Source organism: Anoplopoma fimbria, chromosome 9 (genome assembly GCF_027596085.1).
Source record: "Anoplopoma fimbria isolate UVic2021 breed Golden Eagle Sablefish chromosome 9, Afim_UVic_2022, whole genome shotgun sequence".
Lineage (NCBI taxonomy): Eukaryota > Metazoa > Chordata > Actinopteri > Perciformes > Anoplopomatidae > Anoplopoma > Anoplopoma fimbria.
In genome coordinates, this window is record NC_072457.1 from 3,464,069 (window position 1) to 3,490,437 (window position 26,369).

Sequence of the window (26,369 nt, forward strand, 5' to 3'; positions counted from 1 at the left end):
TTTTCAAGAGCCTTCAACCGCATCTGTCACTGTTATCATGTGACCACTCAGTTATCAGTGATAACAAAGCCATCTCCATGACAACTGAGAAAACTCCATCCTCTGAGACATGGGAGATGTGGTCGAAAGCTCTGGAAAAACATTGTATATGGACCTCGAGTTAAGATTCATTTTGACCAAATCATTTTTTTCTCGTATTTATGATGCAATTTTTTCAGTAAAAGTCGTTTGTTGAACGTACGTATTTGCTGTATATAGTACAGATCATTGATGTCCCCCTTCTCTGATCAAGATTTACAGAAAACCATTCAGGATGTGATGCACAGGAAAACATTTCATCCTGATTTTTTTCTGATTAGTTGATGTTTTCCAGACTGAAATTTCTCAGTGAAAACTGGATTTTTCAGGTAAAACACTGACATTTTAAGACGACCTGATCTTTCTGCCTTTTCATCTTTCTTATCTTTTCCTCTTAAAGTAATCTTTAAGGTGTAATTAGGTTGTGAGCTGACATCCTGATGGTTCACTAACTGTGTATGAAGCTAAATGTTACAGTGGAGGAAAAGGTATCCTTTGTTTTTGTTGCTACGGTCACCGTTCCCATCATGTCTCTCAGATGTTTTTCAGTTCAAACCGTCGACACGGCCGTTTTCACACTGCCCTTTGGTGGATCCCTCCGTCCTCATGTGGTTTGTTGAAACCTGAGGCTATTTATAACGTGAGACGGGCAGCGCGGCCTTGTTCGGGGACACAGTGTGTCTGACACTTGTGTGGTGTTATTTCTGTGTGCAGGCGTTTTCTAACAGGGACGAGCCACTGCTGTTTATGTCCACAATAAAGATTTGATCATCAGAATATCTTTATATTAATGTCAGCTTTGTTTGGCTGTAACTTAATCACTGTAACCCACAATTAAAATATAATCAGATGGAAAATGTAAGGCTTTAATTTGCTTGTTTTTGCCTCTTTATATCTTATTTTTTCAAGCTTACTATTTAACTTTTTGCTACATTATATAAAACAGCTGTCTGGTGCCTTTTATTTTGATTATTATCATCTTAAACTCTAGATTTTTCTTTCTATAAAAATATTTTTATCTATCGCAGTTTTGAGCACTTTCCCTGCACTTAAAACTTAAATCTATTTAAATCTGCTTTCAACCTGTGATACTAGTTATGTATGTCTTTTTTTCTTGTTGTTGTCTTGTTTATTTCTGTTATAATGTCATCTCTCTGCCTTGTTTACATTATTTCATTTATTGTTTCTGTCTTTACCATGTAAAGTGCCTTTGAGTCCCTTTTAAAGTGCTATACAAATAACATTAATTATTATTATTATTATTATTATTATTATTATTATTATTATTATTATATGCATTGCTGATATTGTGATAAACCCCTCATCTAATTATATCTAACTGTATTATTTCAGTTTTTTCCTGTGCATTTTGTTATTTTAAAATTAGATTACACTTTAATTTTAGTACATTGTGAGCCGTAATTAAACTTTTCCCATCCTCTTTCATGATAAAATCTTAATTTCAACAAGATGAAAAGGGGTTTATCAGACAGGTCATTAAATTGTCTGTTTTCTCAATTCAAATCAATAAAACTGACATTATGAGCCCTCCATGTTATGAGACGATTACAGACCACCGATCAGTCTGGTTGAACTCTTTGACCCCGCGGCCCTAAAACAATGGTGATCTACTGAGTCCAGATCCAGAGCACAACACAAAGAGGGCCTGATGATTTTCACCCCATCAGCACATTGTTTACAGACGGATACAAACAGGTTCATCGGGCGCTGCTTTAACGCTCTTACAGTAGAGAGGTGGACTCTGGGAAACACAACACAGACACTGCACTCTTTACTCAAACAGCACCACTGTGATCAACGTCTGAATGGGATTACTTTGCTTTTAATGTGATTGAATTTGTCATCCTCATGACTGTGACATTCCACCTTTGTCATTGGAATTTGAATTGGACATTTTACTGCATCATCACCTATAAATAAAAGCCCAATACTGATTGAAATTCCTAAATTTTCTTAACACAATACTTTTTTTGTAAGCTCTTTTAGTACTTGTGTTTATTTTTGATACCCTCATATATTTATTTTATTTTATTATGTCCGAATCATCAGTGTAATAAACCTAAGCACTGCTTGTTCTTTCAAATATATATATGAATATGGCAAAAATATGAACGTGTATTTGTGTTTTTTTGTTGTACTTTCTAGCTATTGTTTGCTGAATCAATGGGCCCATTCTGCCAAGGGAGACCAGGAAGTGATGTTGAGGAATACCAGGTAATTCAATATTTAACTAATATTTAACTTCAAGCTTAATATTTCAGACATGACAGCCGATATAATAATTTACACCAGGATGTCATAGTTTTTCTCTAAGATGCAACAACTCCTTTAAAGTGAAACCCCCCAAAAATATCAAAAAGGGAACTTGGCCTTGTTTCCTTAAAGCATCTTAAAGAAAAAACAATCTCAGTTGCATTGCACCTATTAAATCTAGAAAATATGTATGGAAATATGGGCACCTGATTTTACCAAAAATCACAGGTGTCGTTGTCACAATGATCTGTTTTTGTACACCGTACCTGATCCGTCAGGGATGGACCTGACGAAGGTGGGCAGCATCTTGACGGTGGCGGTCGGGCTGGTGTCACGGCCGAGCCCGTTCTCCATCTCCCTGCGGAACCGGTTCATGATGTCCTTCAACGTGTCATCCGAGAACCGCATGGAGTACAGGTACTTATCAATCTGAGGGGCAGGCACAGGACACAAACACAGGGTGTCAGGGAGAGGTCAAATTATTAATAACAAGCGTTACACAATTTTTTAAATAAGAGTAAACACGTAACAACACAATTGAAGATAAACCCAGTCAAGGATAATACAGTTGAGGATTTTCAAGGGAGTTTATGTTGTGAAAAACAACTGAGTTGAACCACCCCTAAATCACATCATACTGATTACCGTTAAGCTGACTACAAACTGACTTAACTCTATCTTAACTTAAAAACTACAGCTTTATACACCTTTTTTATTTTGGTATTTCATTATAGTTTAAGTTGAATTATGCACTGCAAGCTAATTAAACCTTCAGCGCATTACAAAATCTGGTGAATAAGTGTTGATGAATGATTATCTGTCTGTGTGTGTGGATGAAACATTAAGTTCGGTTTTACTCATTTACAGGCTGGCTAGTTAGCTAGCTAGCTTGCTAATTCCACCATGATTTCGTGCTACAGTAAAAGAACATACACAACAACACAGGAACTGCTGGTCTACGTTTTTTTAACATTTAGCCGGACATTACTGTTTTTAAATAACCCTCCATGATAGCTGTTTCCTTTCCAATTAGCTTATGCTAATTGCTAGTTGGTAACAGTGCTGTAAAGCGTCTTTTATGTTGACAAAACAGTATAAACTCTTAGAAACATTTGTAAATTTGAGTTTACATGCAAGGCTTGGATGTGTGTACGCCAGCGATTAGCATTAGCACTAGTTATGTGTATGCTAGCTATTGTCATTAGCGCTAACAATAAGCGTAACTGAATCACATGCTAACGTTGTGTTGGTTCGTGACAAAAGCTGCCTCAATATACGTCAACTGCCTCCTGATCAGCTAATAGCTGAATTTAATTGCATTTGACAGGTTTCAACCAGTAGAAAGCAGTTGCTATGCATATTTATAACACAATATTAAAATATTTTGCACTAAAATGTGAAGATTTGGACCTGAATCAATCAACAACACTACTTTATACCCATAAACGTTGGTTTTCAGCTGGAAATACTTGTTCGGGGGGTTTAGTTACTCTTTAACTAATTGTATGAGAGGCATTTTTGTTACTAAGTGGTAGTTAGAAAGTCAATAGATTGATTCACTTAACCCAAAGTACCACATATTGTGGGCAGTCTGAGCCTAGGTACTGATATATAAATATGTTGACATGGGAAACAAGTGGCAAAATTACTGCAGTACAACACACGATGAAGATACTTATGACATACAGTGCCTTTCATAAATCAATGCAGAAACAGAATAATCAGTTTATTTATAATAGCAACATTGTGCAGTTCAATTGCAGTTAAAGCATCTAATTAATGATTGTGTGTTAGGGGGGGATTTGTCTTTCACACTCACTGTTATTGTTACATAATCACACACAGAGATCCATTTGTTTCCCATCAGGCTTCTCTGTGTGGCATTACTTTTATTAGCCTCTCAAAACGACAAATGCAACGTGAAGTACAATAACCGCAATAACGAGTATTGAATGCAGTACATCCAGGAAAATCGTGGGAGACAAATCACTCTTTTTTTAAAATGTATTCCTATCTTTCGCTGTTGACCTTGTGAGGCTGTGAGAATGTTCATTTAAATTGGCAAAAAGCAGCATCACATCATCATCAAATGGTTAAATTTAGCCTGGAACATTTATTTCCTCTGGATATGTTTGAATCTCCTCTGCTTTTTAAATAAATAAGAACATCATGGGTTAAAAGGTTTATACTCTTTAATATTATAATGCTAAATCTTATTATACAGACAGAAAGTCATTTTGGCTGCAGCTATATTTGTCTACATTCTTTAATATGCAGTGAAACAGATGTACACGGTTGGATAACTTTCTTCCTGTTTAAGGATGTTGAGTCACGCCGGTAGAGCTTGTCGTAAATTCCACTAATCTACTTCAGAAAAAGGCTTGTGCATCTACTGCACTGTGACATCACGCATGACATCATCACACTCATCTGACTAGCCCCCCCTCCACCCTTTCCCCCTAGGAACATCTCACCGGTCTCTCATCCCCATGCAGCAGCTAATTTCCACTAAACCCCAAAGGTCAGTTTCTCTACATGGCCGGAGGCTTTATTCCCGCTCCGGTTTCATCCGTTTCCTGCTAACGAGTTTACGTCGTCCGTGCCAGATAGTAATAAGAGAATGAGTGAGATAACAGAGGGAAAGACCACACGGGGGATGGGGGGGGAAGAGAGTGAGGCGGCATTCAAGGAGCCGGTGGAGGGGGGGGGGGGGGCGGAGATTGTGGAGCTCACGACTTTACCCAGAAGCCCCCTCTTCTCGCACAGACACCTGTCTGCTTCAGACGCCCTGGCAACCGACGCTCCGGAAAAAACTCTCGCTAACGAGGGTCCGTCTGCGGCACATCACCACCATCACGGAACACGCCCCATTTTCTCAAGGACATCCATGTCACACACCGTTAACCCCTGAGCCAAGTGAAGTACAACCAAATCTAAACCAGAGTTCATCATGTCCTCTTCCTCCTCTACTTCCAAAACGCTGCATCCTTGTCTCCCCGGCCTTGATACGCCCCATGGGGTTCAATGCAGCTTCTGGTACCCGGCGTCCATGGCCCCCCCCCCCCCCCGTTGCATTACCCACATATCCCTCCACTGTGGCAGCTCCCTTCAACTCACCTTCTTGAGTTGATCATCCTTCAACTCGGTGAAGTAGTAGGCCAGAAGCTGAGCGGCTATCATCCTGCCTGCACGTCCGCCAGGAGCTGTCAGCCAACTACGAGGTGGTGAGAGTTAAAGGAGGGGTGAGGCAAAGGCTGTGTCCCCCCCCTACGCTGATCCTTCTTTATCCTGAAGTGGAGAGAGGAAGGAGCAGGCCCTGAGCTGAGCACCGCGGCGAGAGCAAGGTTAAAAAAGAAAGGAAGGGGAAAAAGTCTGGTGGGCACAAGCTGTGTCTGCTAGTCTGCGACAGGCGCACACTTGCAGCCTCACACACACAAACACACACACACTGAAACACACAAACACACACACACACACACAGAGAGAGAGAGCGAGAGAGGCTGGGTTTGGACCGTGTCTCCTCCCTCTGAGCTGCTAGCTCCCTGTTAGCTCTGGGGGAGATGCAGCAGCAGCAGCTCGGCACTGGAATGGTGGTTCTGCTACGCCCTGCCCCCACTGAAGGGCCTGATTGGCTGAGCTGGGGGACAGGAAGAGGAGGACGGAGGGGAGGGGGTGGTATGAGAGGGTAGGAGGGGAGGGGAGGAGGGGGCTTCTCTTACAGCAGCAGGGTAGTGAGAATGAGTAAAAGAGGAGGAGGAGGGAGGACTGTGAAGCAGGAAGTTGCATCTGCACGACAACCTGCATGTCTCCTCCCAGCAGCCACACACAGAAAGAGAGACAGACTTTTTTTTTTTTCCCCCCCGGCCGGCACGTCTCCCATGTTGCCACGGCACCCGGCAGAGGCGTACGTGCAGACGGGCAAGGCGACCACACGATGATGTCATTGCTGCCTTTTCCCGCTACATCACATGCAGCATCAGCTACGAGGATGAAGGTCATCAGTTACAAGCCGCAACATCCGACCTTCTCTCAGCAGCTCCACACATTCTACAGTTGGAGAAACAGTTTTTTTTATCTGTTGCAACAATCTCCCCCACCCAATGCAACCGGTGCCATGTTCCCTTCAACGAGACACCCAAAGACACGCTGGATGACTTGCATGTCGGCACATAGTTGCTTGAAATTTTGATAACTACAACATCCTTGTACTGTACACCATAGGGTAAATATAAGCTACAATACGACTTCAGCATATTTCTAATAAATTGCACTGCACGTCCATTGCACATCGTAGTTTAAATACTATAGATGTCGACTTAAGTAACCTCTCGGCACTGAAACTAAAATTTGAAACTGAAACTAAAAACATCCTAACGTAAAGATCTTACATTTGCATTTGCATCCTAATCTTTTTATAAGGGGGCGCTTAGATCATGAACAGAAACCAATATTTAGCGTTTTCTGCCGGTTTAAACTTTAACTATATTCATTATATTATATTCATAACATCCTAATATTTACGTGGGCACTTAGTCCATGCACTGTATTAAAGTTTAAAAGTACTGAATTCATTTGAATTAGATTGAAGTAAAATGTGGGCAATCTAGTAAATGACTATAATGTCAAAACGTTTTAGTAGTGCTGTGTAGTAGTTTGATAGAAAATAGACCAATGGCACACAGATCTTCTGGTCTACAAATACAGAATTTCTAGCAGTGTAACTGGTTGAAAACTACACAATTACTACTGTTTTGCCCGTTACTACCTACATTTTTCTGTTCATGGCCCACAATCCAAAAAGGGTTTGGTTTACCCATAATGTTTGAGCATTTATTCCTGACCTTAGGAAGATGTAAAAGATTCTTAAAGCACGGTTCAATCCCTCTTTTATTCTGGGAGTTTTAAGTAAGTCTCCTAAAAACACACACATTATTTTTTTTACTGACTAATCAGTTTGTATAGTTTAGACTAAGAAAAAAGAAAGAGGAATAACTAAGATAACAAGAAAAGTTAAAATACCTGCTCCTTTCTACGTCACAAACTGATGCTTTTTGGTACGATTCTCTCTCAAGGTCGTAAAAACTAATAACCTTGGATGACCAGTAAGGTTTCCAGTTGTTTCCTTTTTCCGATTGCATACTGAATTCTAACTCTCACCATGTTTTGAGTACAGAACATATGTTGTATATTTTCAAAATGAAAAAATGTCAAAAACAGAACGTAAATTTGCCATCAAGACCATAATATTTCCTACATTGTGAGTGTGGTGACTTTTTCGGAGCTGCTTATGATTGGAAAAAAGTCATGCATGATGTCATAAGACACGTATGTGTATAAAGAATTTGAACAGTTGCTCAAATCTAACAAATGGCAACAAAAACAAAAACATTCTAGAAGCTTTGTGACATTTTTGACATTTATTTATTTATGAATACTAACTGAAAAAATATTCCACAGTTAATTTTAGTTGACTAGTAAATAGGAAAACACTGTAGCTTTTCATTGTGCCAGGAAGTTAATTACATTCCGTTGCAGCTCCAGGTGTCAATAAGTGACCGATTAGAGGATTAGAGGGCTCATATTAAAGCTAGCAGAGCTCTGGGCCAAAGTTAGAGAATAAAAGAGGAGGTAGATTGATAGATTTCACTCTGTAGTTTTGGTTTTTCATCTACTGTCAGTGTTCATATCTATCATCATCTTTCATGTTTTGTCCCCTGTATCAGTGCGAATTCTGTGAGGAAACAATTTTGTTAGACTTTGGGGTTTTCACTAAAATGACCACTGACGTTATCTAAAACATTTAAAGCGCAGATTGGTTCGTTGTAACCAAATTCACCTCTGTACGTCACTAAAACAGAACAAGAGAGGACTTTACTGCTGACGAGCCTCAAGTGAATCATTTTTTTACTTTTATACTTATATAAAGTACTGCAGATGATTTCTTTTGTGAAGTGGACTGTGACACCGCTGTGCTAGGCTAATAAAACGGTATAGCTTTAAGCTAACGAGACAAAAAGCGTCCCTTCATCTCCTCATGTGATTTGTCCTGCAGTTAATTGAATGCATTATGGAAAATTTGGTTGATGCAGGGCTGATGCAACAGATCCCAGCGTTGCTATAGATAGTCAGAGACCCCCCTCCACCCGTGCAGCTCATCTACGTCACCACACTCTCCGTAAATTGAACCATGTCTGCTGACTCAGTGACGGGTCAAAGCCTCTGATGTCACTGAAACGGCTGTGATTTAGGACTTCCCTCCTTGATTCTGCCCACAATTCTCCTCCTCCTCCTCCTCCTCCACCTTCATTCCATTTTCTTCTTGCTGCAACAACGAGTCAATGAGTACATGAATGAAAAGAATGGCTTCCCCTCTTGGCCACACAAAAAGGGAGACGGAGAGGAGGGAGGACTTAGCTGTTTAGGTCGTTCCTGGTGTCATGGCTGCTTTGGGGTGACCTTCTCTAACGACCTTCATATTTGTAGTTTATCCAGTGTCCGTAGTGAGTGAGACTGCAGACACACAAACCCCAATAAACCTCCTCTTTATTGCTATATTTTTATAAAAGCAATTCGTTGATGTTTAGGCAAAGAAAAGTGCCTAATTTGAGGATGATTCAAAGTCAGTAATCTATCAAATTTGGCTGACTTTAATTTTAGTTTCCAAACGTGGACGATTCAGCTTCTCGAATGTGAGGAACTTGCATTTTTTTAGTATCTTTGGGTTTTGGTGATTTCATCGGTATTTGATGTCTTCACTTTGGACTCTCGAAAGTTGTGTTGGACAATTTACCTTATTTACCTTCCCAAAATACCTATTTTGCGACAAAAACAATTAATAAGATAATCCTTTATTAGTCCCACAGCGGGGACATTTGCAGGTAGGTTAGTGCAACTAAACAAATAAGAGACATTAGTAGAAAACAAGATCAAAACAAGTGCAATAAATAAGTAATCGGTTAATTGAAAAAAAATAATGGATGCATTAAAAGATAATGAAAAGAAGTGTTAGTTGCAGCCGTAGCTGTGGAGCAAGGAAAGTGTTTTACGGTGTTTATTTTAACTCTCAAACTGTTTATTGAAAACAGGAATAATAGTTGAATTAGACAAGTTTTCACTTTATAGCAATGCTTGATATCCTTTTCACTGAAAATTTCAGATGTGACACCTGTTATTTTTACACATATTTTTCCCACCTCATAATTATCACACCTATAAACCATGAAATCTTGGAGTAGAAATGACTCGGCACTTTGTTTCAGCTTTTTCTCCAGTAACCAAATGTTGACTTTAACATTATTCAGAGCAGCTCGATCAGTTATGGTTTCCTAAAAAAATCTGAAATTCTCTCTCATTCATTTAACCAATTACATCCTGTGAAGAAGTCATATATTTGGTACCATATGTAAGTTTGTTACTTAGTTAAAACTTAAGGTATTCTTGTTCTATATCTGGTTTAGCGCTAATAGCTCCGTAAGAGATGCTGATGTTTGGGAACATTCAGCAGCTATCGGATGATTTTACGATACTACATCCATTAGCCATTAGCATCTGAAAGGATGAAATATGAAAATAGTCACCCCTGCCAATCACACGCCAAGATATGTTTGTGCTTGCCCTTTTTTAATTGGGGGTGTGAACATCCAAACCAATGGCTGTGGAAATCAGGCCTTTAGAAATAAAGAATGTGTCGGACTGATGAATGAAGCAAATCCTAACATCCGAGGTGCAACTGGGCTAAAAAAAAAAAAAAAAAAAAAATTCTACTGACCCATTAGTTATCAAAAACAATATAATGGAATTTATCCTCATTACAAACTAATAGAAAAAAACAAAAGTTGGCGTGTGTGTTTGAAATGCCGGCAGCTGTTGACACTCAAACAGTCTAAAAGTTCAAATGAATGCGGCCCCTCAAACTGGACCAACTTCCTGCTCATCATATTATCATGCTCCAATAATCTCCTTTATGCCCACTGCAAACAACATGCGCACCGGGGCCAGAGAGAGGACGGAGACTGGAATCCAGCAGGAGATCACACACACACACACACACACACACACACACACACACACACACACACACACACACACACACACACACACACACACACACACACACACACACTCACAGATACAGGGGTTCGATAAAGAACTTTCTAACAAAACAGCAGCTCTGCAATTACACAGCAACTAGTTGAAGCTCGTCATGTTTGGATTTCAGACGACAGATTCAACTTGAACATTATTTTTGGGTCATAATTTGGGGTATTTTTCAGTCACCTTGCTGTGACACTGGTCTGCAGTAAAAATAAATGGCTGTAAGAGAGTATAGGTCAAAGGGTAAAGCAACACTAACTGCACCACACTGCTCTCTACTCCCAGTACAACAGGGATAAATGGGATTTTGTTTTGTGGAGCTCAAAGCTATGAAATATGTACTTTAAATGTTTGCAAACAAAAATTACTATTAATATTTGTATATATATAAAATAAGATAAGATAAGATAATCCTTTATTAGTCCCGCAGCGGGGAAATTAACAGGATTTACAGCAGCATAGAGGATAGTGCAAACAAGAGACATAGTAAAAAAAACAAGATCAAAAAAATATTATAAATAAGTAAAGAATATTAAATAAGTTAAAAAAAGTAAGAAATCCACAATAACTAAAATATTATATATACAGACAGAATAACTATTATATTGCATTGTGTATTTATATTGCACAGATTTTTGATGAAAGCTTATTTTCTTCCATTTTGAAACAGTTTTTACAGTTTTCATTTGTTGTCTTTGTTACTTTTGTAAAGTTTATCATTATTTTTTTTGTTGCCGTGGCCGAAACCTTATTCCTATGATCCTCAATAAGTAAAAGATAGGAACCAAAAACATAGGAAGGCAAAGAAGGAGTTATTTTCCAACATCAGCTGATCATCTACAGCTACTTCAAATAAATAGCCACCAGGTGGCAGCATTTAACAGAGAATATCACCAAACAGCATGTGGATTTAAAGGGACACTCCACTGATTTTTTACACATGCAGCTCAGTATGTAGGCTTTGACAAGTCTGAGAAAATGGGGATTGGAGGCCTCAGATTTTACTGTATTGAAAACTAGGGACATCAAGTTTTTAAAGATGTGCCGATACACCAGTTAAGATCTAATGAAAGATGTGATTAAGTTTTATTATGGGACATTTAGGATCCAGTGTTTTTGGAATAAGAGCCATAGGAGTAGGCATTGGTGGAGGAAGTACACACTCTGTTACAAATAAAAGTACTGCATTCAAAATCTAAATATACTATATATAAGGACCAAACATTAAAGTAGTTATTATGCAGAAATGACCATTTCAGAATAATATAATACCACTGAATTATAACAAGCGGTGCATCAACAGCTGGTAAAGGTAGAGCTAATTTCAACTACTTTATATACTGTCGGGTAGCTGTCATAATAGATAATGATTTATTAATTGGTTCATATGGTGAACCTTGTCAAATAAATATGGTGGAGTAAAAAGTACATTACTGGCTTCCAAAATGTAATGGAGTAGAAGTATAAAGTAGCATAATATGGACAAACCAAAAATGAAAGTACCTCAAAATTGTGCTTATAGTACAGTTGAGTAAACTTATATATTATTGAATATTTTGACCATTAAATCTATCTGTTGCAAGTCCATCAGCTTTATGGAATTGCAATAAAATAAAGTCCTTTAAAAGGTCAATAGAGAGAGGTAGCAATGGTCTTTTAAAACGTGAAATCAAAGTTAGATTTACATTTATGTGCATACTCTTCTGTGAACATCTGACAGCAAGAACTCTGCTGCACACTGGACATAGATGACGTTTACATTATTATCTTAGTTTATATTGAAAAGGCGACAAAACGACATGTTTTTGGTGTTTGTTTACAGTTCCCTTGCACACATATATGTATATATGTAAATATGTATGTATAGAATTTATAGAATGTTTACGTTTTCGATGCATGTATGGATGAATTGACTGTAAACTGTGGTTTGTCTTTGCAGTGGCTTCTTGTATGAAGGTGGATGATCCTCTGGAGTCAGTTCTTGACGACACCTACAGTAAGTTCCAGATCCACAGTCACTGATCGAGCTTCTCTCTTCCTCATGTTTGCATTTTTTCGAGCAGTTCCTTGTTTCAACTCCACTTAAACTAGCCCAAACTGGTTTTTGCATATTTCCAAAATGAAATGTATGTTTATACTCATCCTCCTTCAGCCACGTCAGTAGTACATGCAGTGTCAGCACATTGGTGCTCACTGACGTCTGTCTTGATAAAAACCACTAGGAGTCGCCAAAAAGTGGCATTTTTAGATCCCACACACTTTGGGGCTGTAAGGATGACATGTTTATGATGAAATACATGTTTTGAGGGTTTAATGAGTTCATGTGTCTTATAAAAGTTTTATACTGTAAATGCAAGCGAAGCTGCAGGCCAATGTCCTCTAAACAGAGAAGGTGGAGGTGACCTTTTCCACTGAAGCCTGCAGGTCAATAAACTGGAGGGCTTTTTCCTCTTTTTAATTCACTTTAGTTTGATTCATTGAATTTGAACAACTCTGCCTCCTGAGTTTCTTCTCTGAGTCTTCAGTCTTTTTATTTTTAGTCGTACTTGTGTGAATGAAAATAGCCGTGTGGACTCTTGTACAGTAAGAATTGGGTGGTATCGCTGTAACGAGGAGGACTGGCTGGTTATAAATAGTCTGACTGCTGCCCACAAGTGTTGGGCCAAGGAGGACAGGCTGTCTGGAGAAACCTAAAAAGGTCTCATGAGGCTTTCAGCGCTGCCATTTGCCACCAAATATTGTGAAAATGTCTTTCTTGCTTAAATAATATGTGTGAAATCTAAAGGTGAGGTGTCTCTTAATTGGAAAAGAAAATCAGTCTTTCTGCAGATAATGGGAAGCTTGGCAATCTGCCATATTAACACACATTTAAGGACTTACAGTTATTATTGTGTGTAAATAATATTTCATTTTAGAAATCGAGCCTCCATGAACTTAAAATGTTCTTTTTACCTTTTTCTAAATGTCTCAGCAGGGAAAATTCAATAAATGCAGCAGTTTAAACATACCTCTAATTAGTTCAATAAAATTGCAGCTACAGATGCACTCTCTTCTTCCCCAAAGTGCAGAATGAGAAGGAAAATTTGGGGGTAATTGCTATATATAGTCTTAAGTGCGTCCATACAAGGGGTGGAAGGGGAACAGCATTCCTCCGGTGACAGGGTAATATTTTTGTTGCCATCAGCAAGTGCTTCCCAAGCGGCATCAGGCTGGTCTTCCACCGCTTTGCGCTCTTTTAATCTCTCGGGGTAAGTCACTTTTCTTCATTATTGTTTACTAGTAGGCCATTTTTAATTGGAGAAATAAATTCAGCAAAGTTCAGAGTAGGAGGAGAAGTTAACGAGTGTGTGTGATAAGTGAAATGTGTTGCTATAATGAAGATTATCTGTCATCCTGTTTGTGTGTGTGAATCAGCAGCCTGTTGTAATCTCCCTGAGCAGTACTTCCCTAAATACCAGAGCATTGGGAGGTCGCTGACCCTCTTTTTCCAATTTGTATCAGCTTAAAAAAAACTGGCAAATATGCTCTTGTGTTGAAATAATTATTATTAGGAGTGAAAACATAATTAGGCTGAAGTTAGGACTCGACAGCTGGTTTAATAATAAGTCTTGTTTGATATAAAGGAGCTTGTACAGTCTAATTGGTCTCATTTCCCGCATGGTTATTTTAATTAAATAGTGAGAGAATTGTTTCCTTAATTTCTCCAATCATGGACTGCTGCAAGCTATTCATAGCTGAGCTGTGTGAGGTTGTAAGGTGAAACATGTGAAGTGCTGAGCTGTGGTGTCTGTTTGAACCGTCCCGATGCCTCCTCAATGTTGGACTTTGACTATGACTTTCTGTTAAATATATATTCTCATATGATATTTACGTATTCTTTGCCTATCAGTGTTTTAGCTACGGTTATTTGTTACGCTTTATATGAATATAAATGATTCTTGAGAAGAGCAACACTAGAGAGCTCTTAATATCTGTTAAACCTGCATGCTGTGAATTAAAAATATGTCTACACATCTAACAATGTGATTCATGGAGATTTGAATTCTGCAGTAACGGAAATGTTAAAGGGACTTTTCGTTGGCTAACACATGTTTGGTCTCCTCCCCCCTGGTTCTCATGACCAGCTTTCCTTCAAGTGTTTCCAGTCATGGCTTCCAAAGTCACACCTTGGTATAAGAAGGAGGGTGTGAGGCAGGTCAAATCTGATTATGCCTATCAACACACTAAATGTGTGTGTACCAAGCAGCAGACTGCAGTGAGGTATGAAGGTGGAAGGTTTCGCAAAAAGCTCTTGCTGCTTTGCCCGGGTAGAGCAGCAGATATGTGTAGCTGACTGGTGGTCTTCGTATTCCTGCTGCATACGTGTCTGCTTCCTAGCTGGCTGTCCATTTGTGCCTTTATTTTTTAATAAAAAAATCAGCCGATGAACAAGTAATGACTGCAACAGTGCCCAATCTCTGGTTATTGAAACCGCTTAGATACACAAAACAGTTGGACTCAACCATGTTTTCGACCACTTTTGCCTTGGGTTTACATTATCACAGACTAGACTGTTTACCTAAGAAGCACTACTTTAGTATTAAGATTCTTGCTGCAAATTAAACACGTTCCCATCTAAAAGTTTTTTGTGAAATTGATATTTAACTACGATGCTTTTTATGTACATAGCATATATAGTTGTAACTGTTAAATATATGCAATGTTGTTTTTTTTATATTGTTGCATCAGTAAACTAACTAGAACAGCCCCACATTAGTGGTTTTACATGCCAGGTTAACTTTGCAAAACACAAAATCTAATTTAAGGAAAACTGTCACAGTATAAACAAAAACAGTCATTTGTAGATCATCTAAATATTAAAATGAAAGATGTATGTATTATATACGCATCTTAATCTTTTAAGTGGGCGGTTAGGCCATATACTGAATTAGATTTGAAAAAATATTGAAATTAATTGAAATTAATTTAAGAGCAGCAGATACAGAAATAATATGTGGGAACACCAGTTAACAACTCTAATGTCCAAAGTTAAACAGTTTACCATTGTTGATATGATATTACGATCGAACATTTCTATGGTTTTCGGGTCTAGGAAAACAGATTTTCTTGCAGCTTAACTGGTTGAAAACTCCACACTATTGTTTGGCCAATTACTCTTTATATTGATTCGTATATGGTCCACAATCAAAATATATTTCCTTGTGGGGTCCCAAAGCTCTAGAGTCCAGGACAGGGTTCTCGACAATGCTAGTGCTGCTGATGCTCTGCAGCTTTTGGCTGCTTTTTGTACCCAGTTCATAAGAGACATGTGTGTTTTTTTTACTAGATTGCTGTCGAACACTTTTTAAAAGCTTTGCACCGTACCTGGCTATGAGTTCAGCTCTGCTCTACGACATAGTTAACACTGAACATGATGCACAAGTTGAAGGCTGCGCTAGCTTTGTGGCCACCAGTGAAGAGGGCAGAACATGAAACTACCTTTCACTGCCGCTACGAGCCCAGTTCAGATCACCAGGTGATCTTGTATTTAAAGACGCCATGCTGTCATGTGGCCCCTGTCTTAGTCCACATCCCCTGAACCTGACCCACATCTGAGGCCAGTGGTCAAAGCTGATATCATTGCTCAAAAGGTTTGTCTTGAAGTTTCCCATTAGAGACATTTGGAAAGAAAAAAGAAATCATGGAGGGCTAACAGCTATGATTATTGTTTTTTATACAGTATTTTCTATCATTTTAATCAACTAAATGTTTCCTTTTTGATCAAATCTTTGTCTATGTCACTGATCAAATTCCCGTAGTGTATCAGACACTGATCACTGTCAACCTTTCACAAAAGATTTGTCTGCACAGTGCATGTGGAGGTGGCTGCAAGTCTGTATATCGTAAAGGGGAATTCTTTAAAAAGTAACTTTGCGATTGCTATTCTGATGAAAAGTTGAGTTTTAAGTTAGCCATGAATAACTTACTTATATCGTTTTTTGTAAGGCAAAATAAGTTGATTTAATTATAATGGATTTTTTCCAGAGGATACTTTAAAGATAGTATAGGATTGTATTATATTGGCAATGAAACGGAGAGAAATTGGTGGAGGGATGACTCAACTATAGTCTCATAGTTTTTTTAGGATTAGCACCATATTCTGTCCATCCATATCAAAGACAATCGAAACACAATATTACAGACAAGAAGGCCTTCATTTGCAAGAATCTGGCACTGTTTTGTACTAATTTTCACCTCAGTTGGATCTTGGGAGATTTTGGCGCCACGACCTGCTTCTGCAAAACTAACACCTTAAAGTCCAATATGATGGAATGTTTCTTTAATGTCTGTTTTATAACGATGAACCCCTTTACCGAAAGGAAATCAAGCTCCAAATCCGTGAGCCAGGTGCAAGCCCAGGCCACAGAGGCTATGGCGGAACCAGCCTATACCATACCGGTCTTCCGGCAGAGGTGAGTTCCCATTGGCTGCTCCCGTATGTCAGGCTATTTTAGGTGTAAAGTAATACTGAACTACAGTCTCTGCTAGCTGACCACAGTCAAGACGGCAGATGTCTTCAGTGTTACTTGTTCATTTTTCAGTCATGAATAGAGGGTGTGTGAACCATATACTGTATGTAAGAAGTGGAGGTAGTCATGGTGACGTCACCAATTGGTTCTGGACTGAGTTTGACCATTTTGCCGTCGCCATCTTGGATTATGGCATCGCCATGTTGTTGTTTTTTGCAACCAATGAACAGAAGTTACAATATTTTGAATGCGGATGAGTGACGTAGAGACACCGTATACGTCTCTGGTAGAGACCTGTCAATCACAGTAGTCCCGCCCTAAAGCATACTCTGCTATATGGTCTATTTGACTCTAAATGGACCATAATTTACATAGTTTACAATGTTTACTGAGTTAATAAATCAAGTGAGAAGTAGAGTCATTTTCTCATAGACTTCTATACAATCTGACTTCTTTGGTTCTTAGATTACCAGTGGTTCAATTTAAGTTGTGTGTTGGTAGGACTGCTGAGGAGGGGACCGAGGAGTACCAGCGAGTGAGCACGAATGTTGGAAAAGGACTGACTGTTATTCAGGATGAGCTCCACAGGATGAGGATGGCTACTAAGGCCCAAGTGGAGAGTCTTGCTATCCAGAGAGAGGTAAGCAGCTCGGAGCTATTTAATGATGTTATAATTGTGTATAATACTGTATATGGAACCAAATTTAGTATCATTACCTGCAAAAGTGCCTGATTTTATAAACTTAGTTATCAAAGCTGATGTTTAACAAGAACTTTGGGTATAGCCGTTCAATTACACAGATCAAAACATTTCATCTCATTTTTTTAAGGTTTTATATCGCACATATGCAGATGACACTCAACTGTACGTTTATCTTTTACACACCACCTGGTCATGGTTGGTATGAAATCCGTGAAATTAAGATTTTTACAAACTTTTTATTTAGAAAAATATCAATATTAACACCATCATTGAAGTGTTTCATCACAGTACAGTCATAATATTTAGTTAACAATGTCAAACGTCCTCCAGTTCAATGGGCACAACAATGAGTATTGGCTGCTAACTTGTTCCAAAATAAGTGATTTGTGGTTCTTCTTAATACAACTCTTAAACTGTTCCTGCTAGAACTCTAAGAAATACATAAATAGCCTCTAAACGTGTCATATAGAAAATAAATCAAGTTACTGCGTCATAGATCACTTGAAATAGTATATTTTCAGGAAGATACAGCAGTTTGACATTCTTGCACTGTAGGATACAAACCTCTCAGGTAGTCTTGACCTAGTTTCTTTCTTTTTTAGTTACTTCCTGTGTCTGTACAATACACACTCACACTTTGACCACCTTTAAAAACAGGCCTTTAACTATGATAATGTTGTCATATTTATGTCACAATTTATTTTAACCAAATTTTTTGTCAACAAGTCTTGTGGATGTTTTACCAGCCTGTCCCCAACATGTTATAAATAAGACATATGGGAAAGGATCATAGCGTGCATGAATATGTTGGCTGCATTCAGCATTACTAATATAACATAATACATATCTATTCAAAACATTATCAAGTTAAAATAATCCTCTTTAATCCTGCCGGTCCGGGCAGATTCCAGATTTGTTGAAAGCAATGATAATGACAACATGTTGGCATAGAAAGGTTTTATAATTATGTCTTTTTCTTCACTGTAATGTAAGCATTCTCTCGATACAACTTTACTCCCTCCAGGTCAAAGAAATGATGTACAGGAAAAGGGATTCGTCAGAGGAAATCCCAAGGATGGCGGACTTCTTGGTGGCCCTGCGGCCTCACACCGTGTGGGAGAAGACTCCCGTCAAGCTGTTCTGCACCGTTCAGGGAACCCCAAGACCCGTCGTCAAATGGTCAGAATATAATAACATCCCACAGGAGTTTGTTTTAGGCTTGACCTCAGTTTTATTTTTATATAAGCAAAAGCACATTTAAAGTATGTGATATATAAGCTAACAGCATCCAACTCTAATCATGAAGTGGTGACAATCCTTATAAGAGCTTCTTACATCTTGCATAAACAAGACGAGCTACAAACAAAATCAAACAACATTCACAATGAACTTGATTAACTCTTCATGATTGTTCTTCGTTTTTATGTTTTCCTCATTTTTGTAGACCCCTTTAATCAAAATGTTCAGCCCACCTTCCAGTTGCCATCACCTTATAAATATCCTCTGCTATTTAAGTACACATCACATTTCACTGTATTGTTAAATGGACCATCAGTGAGTCATGTGTCCCCATAAAAATTCTGATTTTTACTAGTTTTAAAATGACAGTTGCTTGTCGTTTGCAGGTATAAAGGAGGAGTGGTAGTCGACCCACTGAGCGCCCCCGGAAAGTACAAGATCGAAAACAAGTATGGAGTCCATGGTTTGATCATTAGCAGGTACGGAACAAACACTCTGCTGACAACACACTTTCCAAGGATATAACAGTATTGTTACTCTACAGGAACTACTCTTTCAAACAAATACCATCACTGGTTGCGATTTTGTTGTTTTAATACAATGTTATGATTTCCTTTGGTTTCATACTCGGATAATATTTTATATTAATATTGTAAAAAATAGTTTAAAAAGAAGAATAAAAGAGTATGAAATAAAAAATAAATAAAGTTCAAGAGTCGATAAGAAGAATAAAAGAGTATACAATAGAATAAAGTTTAAAAAGACAGATAAATGACTACAAATCTAATCTAATCTAAGTTTATCAGTAAGAAAATCAACGTCTATCTGTTCTGCCTGAATGAAACGAGGAGAGAGGGAGAGGTAGGGCTGACAGATTGAGGGGAACGGCCCGGCTGTTTGTCATCTTCAAGACTCCTCAGCTGTTCGTGTCGAAGTGCTGACATTTGCGTCATTCGAGCCACGAATTCCTCCCACCGCTCTCCCCATTTCTCTCTCTCTCTCCCTCCCTCTCTTTCACTGACAGAATATCTCCGGTTCTCCGTCATAAATTACAGGGTCAGCGAGGAGACTTTATGTCCCTGACTTTGTAAAAATTAATAATTTTCTCATTCAGAGTCCCGAGTGAAAAGCTCTATGAGAAGAAGAGCACAGTCTTGTTTTATGTCCCCTACAGCTGAGAACGTGGAACGTCTTTTAAAATAGTCATGTCCGGGGGGGAAGGTCACATTTCTTCCTTCTATTCTCACCCGCCCACCAGACTCCTGCCTCTACACCTTCTATTCCTCAGTGCTCTCCCAACATATGAGATCATCTGTCAAAAGAAGGCAGTGCATGATGTCCTTGTGCTGTAATCAGACATTGACCCGAGTCGTTTACAGCTGTACTTGAAGAGCCACGCTATTGTTGTTGAGGAAAGAAAGAGCTTAAGAGCTCCATGTACTAATGTTGAACTCCTTCATTAAGGTGATTTAGGATTTTTCCAATCTTACTCAAATACTTCTTGTCTGTCAAGTCAAATTATCTCATTATGACAAAATGTCCATTAGGGATGGGAGGGGCGTTTTCCACACTCCAACTTTTAAAGTGACATTTTAGATAAGAGCTTTTTCCAATCTCTTAGGTCTCATTATTGGCTAATAGTGTTTGGGCTCTTGGGTCAATATGTAGCTTAAGAGGTTGCAAGGCTGGAAAACAAATCACTTAAAGGTCCCATATTGCAGAAAGAAGAAGTGATATGATGTCTTATTTGATTATAAAGCAGGTGTAAGTGCTTTATAAATACTCTCAGTGCAGACTGGGCTTTTTTTCGGGAAGTGGTCTTAAAGAGACAGGCGCAAAAATGGAGCGTTTCAGGCAGATGGTGACAAGTATAAGTATACAAGTATATTCAGACAGACCGTACAAGAAAAATATGGTGTTATTTGAACATTAAAACACGTCAACATGTTCTAGAAGAAACACAAATTACAAATATGAACCTGGAAATTAACATGATAGGTCACCTTTAAATCAACATTTTGATTCATAGGAGATGCTGTGTAATTATATCGAATCTTTATTATTATGTTGCTCCCTTTAGAAACATTACCGTCATGAAGTATTTAAAGACAACAACACTGATAATGTGTTGTTGCAAAGTTGTTAAAAAAATGTGTTTATTTGATTTTTGATTTTTTTTTAAGAGCCCATTATTTCATTGTGTATTCCTACGACACATCCCACACCTTTGACCTATTAAGATATATATTTTTCAACACTTTATATAAAATAGACAAAAGGTGTGAATGTCTTCAAACACTCTCATGAGCCATTTTACTAACATAACAGGATTTAGTGTATGATAAAATAAACTTAGCATTATATTTATTGGATATTGGTGGAAAGTGGAAATCTATGGATATATTTATATCGTTGTTTGAATAACATTATGACATGTTTCCATTGTCTGTTTGGTCTTGTAGGTGTGTTGTGAGTGATAGTGCTGAGTACAGCGCTGTGGCCACCAACCAGCATGGCACGGCTACCAGCAAGGCCACAGTTACTGTGAAGAGTAAGTCATTGTCTTGTTTTAATTTTAATTTTAATAATTTTTATATTTCTTTATTTTTTTCTTTATATTTATTTTTTTTATTTATTTTATTTTTATTTTATTTTATTTTATTTTTTTATTTTTTTTTACCATTATTTCCCTGTCATGTGTCACTTTTTAATCATGACTTTTCTTTCCTTCACAGGACCATCAGGAAGCGTGCAGTCTTGTCAGCTTGGTTTAGGTGAGGGGAGAGGGGGGTCAGTAGCTGGAGCATTTTAGCTGACGCAGGGTCCTTTTAATTTTTGGTTGGAATCAGGCCCAGACACAACCAGTTCAATCACATGGGTTCAGTTGGCTACAAATAGCAGAGCATGTGAGAGGCCTGATAAACAGTGGAAACTATTGAAAGAAGCTTTTGTCCTCGTCCAGACGCAGACAAATAATGTTTGTGGTTCGGAAATTAATTTCAAATTAAGCGAATCATTTCCTCCACCAATAATGAGTCTCTCTGCTCCAAACAGTCCACAATGTCTCCTGTTTTGACCTGTTAGCACAAAAGAACCAGTTAGTGATTTAAACGATTATTAACTTTGAAGTTGTCCTTCCTGCTCAGTGCCCCATCTGACTGAGATCCATGCCAGTAAGCTGGAGGTCAGCCTGCTGGACCGCTTCTCCGTGAGCTTTGGTGTGGAGGGCGGCACCGTCAGTCTGGTGTGCACCATGGTGGTCGTCCCGGACCTCCCCAACCTACCCCCCCTCGCCCAGTGGTACCGAGATGGTAATTCATTCATTCATTCATTCAGTCATTCAGTCATTCAGTCATTCAGGGATAGAGCTGACTCCTTGCCACATCAGAAATGTTTTTATTTATTTATTCTTATTTTCAACATTTTCCTCTCATCCATTCATTCCTTCATTCCTTCATTCATCCATTCATTCATCCATTCATGCTTTCATTCATTCATTTATCATTCATCCATTCATCCATTTATCCATTAATTAATTAATTAATTCATCCATTCATTCATCCATCCATCTATCCATCCATTCATTCCATTCATCCATTTCATTCATTCATTTTCATCCATTCATTCATTCATTCATCCATCCATCCATCCATCCATTCATTCATTCATTCATTCATTCATGCATTCATTCATTCATCCATCCATTCCATTCATTCATCCATCCATTCATTCATTCATTCATTCATTCATTCATTCATTAAGTCATTAATTCATTAATTCATCATCATTCATTCATTCATTCATTCATTCATTCATTCATTCATTCATTCATTCATCCATTCATTCATTTTTTCATCAATTCATTCATTCATGCATGCATGCATTCATTCATTCATTCATTTGTTCAGGGATAGAGTGTATTCCTTGCTCCAGGACACATCAGCATTGTTATTTTATTTTTATTTATTCTGATTTAATTCAATTTAATTCAACAAGATGTTGCTTTGTAGCTTCTAGTTTTTTATTATTTATATTTAATTTTCCTTTTATCCTTATATTTTTCTTATCTAACATCTGGCTCTGTGTTTACCTGTTTATCTATTTCATTCACTGTGTTTTTCCATCTCGCCTGCTAACAGATAAACTGCTGAAACCCAGTAAGCTGGCGGAGATGTCGGTTGGTGGAAGCTCCGCCCGGCTGACGCTGCCTCACCTGGCCAAGGACGACGAGGGCCTCTACACCCTCCGCATCTTCACCAAGGACGGCACCGCCGAGCACAGCGCCTACCTGTTCGTCTCAGGTACGACTCATTCCTCGGCCTCATGTTTAACATCTATGAATGAATCACTACGTTGGAGATCTGCTGGATTGCTTTCTTGCAAAAAGGAACTTTTAAAAGCAGAAAACGTGAAACCACAGTTTAGAATAAAAAGCAAAAAATAAGAATAAAAGTTTTTAAAAATGTAAAAAACAATAAAAAATTGAAACCAATGCACGCCAGACAATAAAATTATAAAATAGAATAAAAATAGAATTACAAGCTATAAGAACAGTAGTAGTAGTAAAACATCATGAAATAGAAATTATATTAATAAAAAAACAATAAAATAGAATAAAATTATACAACTTAAATTCAGTAAAATAAGAAAATAAGAAAATAACAATAAAACAGAATAAAAATGTACAATCTTAAATACAATAAAATAAATAAGAATTTAACAACAATAACACAGAATAAAAATTTACATTTTAAATACAATAAAATAAAGTAATTCAAATTAAGTTTACGTTTAAGAATTTCCAACACTTCTAGCATCTCTGTGTTTTTTTTAAATCTTTCTCTTTACTTTAATCTCTGCTTTCACCAATGCTCTTACTACTCTGACAGAAAACAACAAATATAACACAAAACATTAAATGATTGTTTTGATCATTACGTTAATGTCTCATCTTTCTATCTGAATCCGTCTTCCTGTCTTCCATCATCCCTCCCTCTTCACTATCCGACCCTTATGTCCTTATTTCCTTGCTCCCTTAGATGCTGCCCCCTCTGTAGCCGGGGCCCCTGGTGCACCGATGAGCGTGAAGGCTTTTGACGTCAACACCGACTTTGTCCTGGTCGCCTGGAAAGCCCCCAACACCGTCAACGAGGCGGCAATCACCGGATACTTTGTGGATCGGTCAGTGTGCACACAAACATGACTACAGTCAAATTAAACAACATCTAATAATGTAATATCATACCATTTGTTTAGAACTTCACTCATAAATATGTATTTTTTATTACATTTATATACATTTTTAATTAAATGACTGTAATATAAGCTGATAGTTTTACTGCCGATACAGATTTACTGGATGATTTAGTCTCACCAATAACAAAAGGATTTTATTGATAAGTCGATAAGTTGATCGATAGAATCATCAACAAATTTAATGATCAATTAATTGTTTTAATTGCAAATTATTTATAACAGCTTCTTCAAAGTAAGGATTTTCAGCTTTTCTCTGTTTTGTTAACTTAGACTTCTGGATTGTGGGTTGGATAAAACATTTGAGCCTGTGATGGACATTTTTCACTATTACTTTGATATTTAATAGACTTAATTTGATTGATCAGTTGATAAGAAGTGATTGAGAGATGAATCCTTGGTTAAGATTATCAGTTGCAGCCCAAATCACCACTTTACTAGGTGGATTTACCTCTTGGTGTTTAGTTTGTTATGAAGCAGCCAAAAAAGAAATGATAATATTTTTTTAATATTAAAGATTAAAGTGACAATAGAAAACTTTTAACCCCCTCCCCCAAGTTTCCATAAAATTTAAACAAGTGCTGCAAAAGTCAATAATTATAAATAGAAATTTAGAATAAAAAATATAAAAATATATCAGTTTAAAAATAAAAAGAGCTGAGCAATGTTTAAAAAGAAGTAAAATATTTCCAAAAACATATGCAATGTTTAAAAATAATAATTGTATATATACATTAGACTCTATGCAGTAGGTTAGAAGTTATTTAAGTTAATTACGCTACAGTTTTGTAGTAATAATTGATAACGAGGAGTGAATTTACCCTAAATGTACACTATATTCTTATTGAAATACTGTGAATTCTGGTCATCTTGATCATTTAAACAGTCACAAGTTGAAAAAACAGTATATATAGTAAGTTTTATACGGATAATGTCCTCTCTCCGTAGGTGTGAATCTGGCAGCGACACCTGGGTCCAGTGCAACGATGCCCCGGTGAAGGTTTGTAAATACCCGGTTCACGGCCTGAAAGAGGGCCGCTCCTACCACTTCAGGGTCAGAGCCGTGAACAGCGCCGGCATCAGCAGGCCGTCCCGCAAGTCGGACAAAGTGACCGCCCTCGACCCCGCCGAGAGCGCAAGGCTGCAAGGTACAGAGGAAGGTAAATACAAAATATGACCTGGCGGGGTCACGACTGGTTTCCTAACGGCTCTGTTGTTTCCTGCAACAGTGATTAAAATCGAAGGGAAGTACGACATAGTGATCAAAGACGATGACCTGGAAGGTACAGTAGATAAAAAAAGACTGATCTGGGTTCAGATATTTGCTTTCTATCCCTTTAAACTTCCTTAATGGAATCTTAAACAAATACTAACGAGTGTCTCTTTCCAAAACTCATCAGCAACATCACAATTCAAAACATTCAACATTTGAAAAGGGGAGTAGTACTGTAAATAAAAATGCAGTTTAAGTTTAAATAAATGTAAATATTGTCCCCATTCTCATCCACTTGTCACAGTACACATAAGCAAAGATGTTTTCATACGTAAATCATCTTATACTGCTGAATGAAGTTTATAGACTTCAAAAATTTGACAAACCACATGAAGAAAAAATGAGTTTTGAGGTTTCATTGTACAATTGTACAAAAAACTGTTAAATCTCGAGAGAAAAATCAGTTTTGAGATTAAAATTCTTAATTTTTTTTTAATTTGTCTATATCAGAAGATAGCAGATTTTCTTGCAGTAATAGTAAGGAACTAAGTACGTACATTTACTCAAGAACTCCAACTTAGTACAATTATGAGGTAATTGTACTTAGAAGATTTTAATTTTTTGTTACATTATACTTCTATTCCACTACCATTCAGAGGTAAATATTGTAGTTTTTTCTCCACTAATTTTTTTTTTTACATTTACGTTACTTTACAGATTGAAATTGATTATATTGAATATTATCAACAAATATTTTATGATGTTTTATTATAAATTAGGATTTGATAAATTATTATTGATCGTCGGGTTGATTCACAAGCTACCCAGCAGTTTTTCATAAAAATATAAACAAAAATATTAAATGTATAATTCTGAAATGGGACCTTCTGCACAATGAATACTTTACCTTTTGTATATTAAGCTGATTTTAATGCTTATATTTATGTACTATTGCTTGAGTACAATTTTGAAAGCAGGACTTTTACTTGTAACAGAGTAATTTTCT

The 26,369-nt window shown here is 37.6% G+C and overlaps 2 protein-coding genes across 2 annotated transcripts in view; one reads left to right on the top strand and one right to left on the bottom strand.

The window, feature by feature from the left end:
- LOC129096426 (hexokinase-1-like) overlaps positions 1 to 5,865 on the bottom strand; it is a 24,640-nt gene extending 18,775 nt beyond the window's left edge. The window contains exons 1-2 of the mRNA XM_054605202.1: positions 5,470 to 5,865; positions 2,619 to 2,781 (exon numbers count right to left, since the gene is read on the bottom strand). Of these exons, the coding sequence (XP_054461177.1) occupies positions 2,619 to 2,781; positions 5,470 to 5,532 (226 nt within the window). The 5' untranslated portion in view covers positions 5,533 to 5,865. The remainder of the gene's footprint in view (positions 1 to 2,618; positions 2,782 to 5,469) is intronic.
- Positions 5,866 to 14,593: 8,728 nt separating this feature from the next.
- The window catches only part of LOC129096425 (myomesin-2-like), a 33,073-nt gene continuing 21,297 nt past the window's right edge, over positions 14,594 to 26,369 (top strand). Inside the window, 11 exon segments of the mRNA XM_054605201.1 lie at positions 14,594 to 14,706; positions 16,806 to 16,898; positions 17,457 to 17,595; positions 18,683 to 18,837; positions 19,284 to 19,376; positions 21,360 to 21,448; positions 21,633 to 21,671; positions 22,044 to 22,208; positions 23,037 to 23,198; positions 23,937 to 24,078; positions 25,099 to 25,310. Coding sequence (XP_054461176.1) covers positions 14,594 to 14,706; positions 16,806 to 16,898; positions 17,457 to 17,595; positions 18,683 to 18,837; positions 19,284 to 19,376; positions 21,360 to 21,448; positions 21,633 to 21,671; positions 22,044 to 22,208; positions 23,037 to 23,198; positions 23,937 to 24,078; positions 25,099 to 25,310 — 1,402 coding nt within the window.